This window comes from Vitis riparia, chromosome 8, assembly GCF_004353265.1.
Source record: "Vitis riparia cultivar Riparia Gloire de Montpellier isolate 1030 chromosome 8, EGFV_Vit.rip_1.0, whole genome shotgun sequence".
NCBI classification, from domain to species: Eukaryota; Viridiplantae; Streptophyta; class Magnoliopsida; order Vitales; family Vitaceae; genus Vitis; species Vitis riparia.
In genome coordinates, this window is record NC_048438.1 from 11,687,205 (window position 1) to 11,692,529 (window position 5,325).

The 5,325-nt window shown below is 32.5% G+C and overlaps 1 protein-coding gene across 1 annotated transcript; it reads right to left on the reverse strand.

The window, feature by feature from the left end:
• Nucleotides 1-2,244: 2,244 nt before the first annotated feature.
• Nucleotides 2,245-4,159, reverse strand: LOC117920622 (aspartic proteinase CDR1-like). Its single transcript, XM_034838226.1, has 2 exons — nucleotides 4,100-4,159; nucleotides 2,245-2,964 (listed from the first exon to the last, which is right to left on the reverse strand). The coding sequence occupies exons 1-2, from the start codon at nucleotides 4,157-4,159 to the stop codon at nucleotides 2,245-2,247; spliced, it is 780 nt and encodes a 259-aa protein (XP_034694117.1).
• Nucleotides 4,160-5,325: the final 1,166 nt, after the last annotated feature.

Below are 5,325 nucleotides of genomic sequence, written 5' to 3' on the forward strand. Positions count from 1 at the left end.
ATTGTACCACATGCCTTTGGATTGCTTAATCGATACAAGGATCTTTATAACTTAATTGAGTATATCTATATTGTTTTGAATTAGTTGCTTCAAGTATTTGAAATCCTTAAGGGATTTTCATATATGTTATTATCTAAAGACCCATATAAATATGCAATAATAACATCCATGATATGCATATATAGTCCTTCTAAGACTGCTATACAAATTTGACATTTAAATATGGTTGCATCCATCATAGGAGAATATGTTTCCTCATAATCAATATTAGGTCTCTGTAGGAAACCTTGAGTTATGAGTCATATACGCTTTATGTATTATGATTTCATTTTTCTCATTGCATTTTCTTATAAATACTCATTAATATCCAACAAGCTTGACAACTTCAAGCATTTGGACTACAGATCCAAATACTTTTGTGGACCCCGTATTTTAGCAAGATGCGTTCCCACTCGATGTCGCAACTCGCTTTTTCATTTATTTGGTGAAATTTTGATTTCTTTTAAAAAAGACTTGAAGTTGCCACTTATTTTTGTTTTATTTTTTTTAAGGAAAAAGAAAATCCTAAGTGTGACTCCTTATTTGGAAAAGACAGTTTGTGAAAAACCAAACCTAGGTTCGAGGGTCTGGTTACTTATTGGAAAGGTACGGTAAAGATCGTAACACCCCTCTAAGCCCCTAAAAATAGGTCTCTATTAAATAAGGTGAAGCAAACATAACAATTAACTAGGAAATCGATGAATACCAAAATTATCATAGATCAAAAGTAAATCATGATAACGAATAAATAAACAAAGTGAGAGTGAGAGTGTACCTTGACAACAAGTAATAGTGGGCTATCATGGAAACAAGGTTAGCTTAAGTATAAAATTATCACATGCATATCAAAGAGTAAGATAAAAATCAAGCAATATTTATTAAGCATAACAGTTGACAATCAAAAGAGAAAGCTCATATGTAGGGCTTCCACCAAAGCTCAATTGATTTTGCATAAATTAATCCCACAAATTCCATTGTTTTGGAATTATGAAAATCATATTCATACTTATTTAAAATTAGAAGAAACAAAAGATTATTTGAAAATCAAAGAAAATTTGTGAAAGTGCTTACCTAAAGGAAAATGTAGCAAGTTTATTAAAAATAAGATTTTTTTTTATACCTAAAATCCTAATAAATGATGAAAAGTTGTAGAATTAAAAAAATATTTGAAAATTGGAATATAATTAAAATTATTTGATAAACTGGAGTTTTGAAAATTAGAGTTTTAAAAATTATTTGAAAATTGAACTTTTGAAAATTATTTAAGAATTGGAGTTTTGAAAATTATTTAAAAAAAAATTTTGGAATTTTGAAAATTATTTGAGAATTAGGATTTTGGAAATTAGATTTAAGAATTGGAGTTTTGAAATTAATTGAGAATTGGAGTTTTGGAAATTAAATTTAAGAATTGGAATTTTGGAAATTAATTTTGAAAGAAATTGGAGTTTTGAAAATTAAATTTTAAAGAAATCGGAGTTTTGAAAATTGGAATTAAATTTGAAAGAAATTGGAGTTTTGAAAATTATTTGAGAATTGGAGTTTTGAAAATTAAATTTAAGAATTAGAGTTTTGGATATTAAATTTGAAAGAAATTGGAGTTTTGAAAATTAATTGAAAATTGGAGTTTTAAAAATTGGAGTTTTGGAAATTTATTTGAAAATGGAAGTTTGGAAAATTAAATTTAAAAAATAATTAAAGTTTGGAAAGTTAAAGTTTTGAAAATTAAACTTAAAAATTGGAGTTTTGGAAATTTATTTGAAAATAGAAGTTTGGAAAATTAAATTTAAAAAATCGAAATTTTGAAGAATTATTTGAAAATTGAAGTTTTAAAAATTAAAAATTGAAGTTTTAAAAATTAAATTTGGAAGTTAGAATTTTGAAAAATTATTTGAAGATTAAAGTTTTGAAAATTAGAATTTTAGAAAATTATTTGAGAATGAAATTTTTAAAAATTAAATTTGAAAATTAAAGTTTTTAAAAATTATTTGAAAATTGAAGTTTTGAAAATTAAATTTGAGGATTAGAAATTTAGAAAATTAAATTTTGATATCAAAATATGAGGAAGTAAAAAGGATGATATGTGGTAGTGGAATTGCATGCCAATGTGGCCATGCAAAGTGTGGGTCCGAGTGCAAAGTAGTAGGTTTTGTTGATGCTGGTGGTTTTAACAAGTGAGATTTTTGGGTTGGCATGTGATTTTTTTGCTCAACCGTGTGAACTGGTAATCACAAGCTCCCTCAATGGCCCATTCTTGACCATCAAAAGCAATGACACAATGCCCTCAACAAATAAAACCAAGAACAACAACTGAAACATCTTTACCCAAACACTAGAAACAAGGCTGACTAAAAAAAACTTCAATCTTCCTTCAGTAAACAAGACCCACTTCGCTAAAAATGGGGAATTGAGGCCATGGAAACACAGATTTCGGCACAAAATAATGGGAAGTGAAGGTGAGGATTTCGAAGGCGAGGAGGCCGGAAGGCCAAGACTTAAGCAAAGAGAAGTATACCAACCCATTTCAGTAAAACTACCAGATTTGGTTCGATCATAGAGGGGATCCGGTTGATCATAACAAATATCGCAGAGGGCACATTGGACCCACAGCAACTCACTGCCGGTGTCCATCTGCACGTACACATTCAAAGGTGGGTCACCAATGGATAAATTTGCAAGGAACGTGTTCCTATCAGAAATATGAGGGGCCACAAAATCATTTGGCTGCATTTTTTGCTGCCTGCCCCATATATAAGCGTGCCGTGAGAGAGTGCTCTTGAGATCAGTGTCCTCAGCAAAGCTTTCTCCTTTGCGATTCCTGTAAGGAGAGAATTGTGAATCGGTATGTATAAGATGTATAGAAAAACCTTTAGCATTACTCTCAACAGAGATGCCTGGTGAGGATATGAAAATAAAGCTAATCAAGAGCTGCAGATTTTTAACAAAAGCCATGGACAAAACAAGTATAAGCTTATACTATGAACTGACCCAACCATTTGTGTATGTTTGTATAGACTAAATATATCTGTAGCAAGATCTCAATTAATTAGCTTTGACAAACGCTAAGCCAAGTTATTTTGAGAATAGAATAACTTACACATCCAAAATCAAAGGAAATTCGGCATCAATGCACAACAATATGGGTATTTATGGCATTGAATCATTGTAATCCATTGATAGTTTACTGTTAATCAATCCTTAATTATTATGTTGTTTCCTTTAATGACCCTCTCCCTTAATTAGATTAGTATTCACTTTCTGGATAGCTTGGTCCACTGCATGTAAGCGAAAATAGGGATAGAATAATGAAAAGGTATATCTAATATCCAACATCTCCATCGATAATGTTTCAATCAACCAATGAGAAAATAACTTGAATGTTTAGAATTGGTAAAGTATGTACTTGACATTAATCTATTCCCATGATTACATAATGTTCTAAAAAAATGGCTTGGGATGTCAAATATTGTAAATATTTTATATGGGTTTTTGTAAACAAAGGTGTGGACCCCGTTGTAGACCCCCCCCGAGGAGCTGAGGAGCTCTTTTTATTATTATTTCTTTGTGGCTTTCTGTAGGCCTCTCAAGTGGGCTGCTCTCGGGTAGCTAGATAGGATGAGGGGGCGGCCAGATGGGATGTGGAACAGGAGCCGAGGATGGCTTGCTGAGGAAGACAAGAAAAGAAAGAAAGAAGGAGCAGAGGCTTCGGCTGCAGGGTTGTTGGGAGACTTTTGGAATAGGAGAGCAGTTGGGAGTCCAACCCATCTTGCTAAAGAAGAACATCCTCAGGTATGAATATTATCGATTTTTCCACTTCGTTTCAACTTATCTGTTTTTCTTCTCTTTCTTTGTTGACTATTAGGTGCTATTGGTTGAATGGGAATAGAAGTCCAATGCCATATGTGCATCTCAGCTGAGCTTTAGAATGGTTTGGTGGGGTTATAGCATGTTCAGGTTCATTATTTATTTGGTTCTTATTGAAGATTAATTTAGTATTGTTTCAGATTCCTCATGAGATTCATGTAACCATATCTTGATTTAATACCCGTTTGACTCCACTCACCCAGCTTTCTATACCCAGCTCCACGCCAATCCCATCTCTCGCCACCTTTTCTTTCTCCATGCTCGTATAATCACCATCACTCACACCTCCATGCACGCAAGTCCTTGTTAGTGGCTGGGAGCGGGCAGCAGCTAGGCGAGCCTTCCATTCCCCACAGACCTCGCCGGAGCCGTCTTTGGAGTTCGGCGCTGTTGCTCCGGTTCGGGATGCCTCTCTCTAGGCTGTCGACGGCGGCCTGCTCGCCGTCTTCTTCGGCTGCTCCCGCGGTGTGGTCGACGGCGCCATAAGCGGAGACGTCCACCGGCTGGTGCCGTGGCTTCGAAAGCCACGCATCTCCACCATCCCGGCGCCGCCATCCCTGCCTCTCTTCTACGTCGTTGCTGGTGGAGATATCCTGAAGGAGTTGCCCAGATGGAGAGGATGTTGTTGGGCTGTGAATGAGCTATTGTTTGGTGACGGGCTTAGTTTAGCCCATGATGGCTTTGGGCTTGGGTTTTGAATTTGGAGCCCAGGCCCAAGCCTATGCTGAAGATGATGCCCAAGGCCCACTAGCTTCCTTTGAGATTCAATCTCCCCACCCTAGGCCCATTAAAGGGCTCAATTGGTAGCCATTGTCCTAAGCCCGTTTGGTCCTAAGCCCATCTCTATTATTATTTAAATCTTCAAATTTAATTAATTATTATTATTATTATTATTAGTATTATTATTATTATTAAATCAACTTCCAAAATCTATAGTTTAATTTCCCTATTTATTATTATTATTATTATTATTAACGAATATTATTATTATTATTGTTAGCGAATATTATTATTATTATTATTAGCAGATATTATTAATTTTAATTATTATTATTATTATTATTATTATTATTAACGAATATTATTATTATTATTATTAGCGGATATTATTAATTTTCATTATTATTATTATTATTGTTATTAACTAGTATTATTATTATTATTAGCGGATATTATTAATTTTAATTACTATTAATTATTATTATTATTATTAGTATTATTATTATTATTAAATCAACTTCCAAAATCTATAGTTTAATTTACCTATTTTTATTATTATTATTATTATTATTATTATTAACGAATATTATTATTATTATTGTTAGCGAATATTATTATTATTATTATTAACGAATATTATTATTAGTAGATATTATTAATTTTAATTATTATTATTATTATTATTAACGAATATTATTATTATTA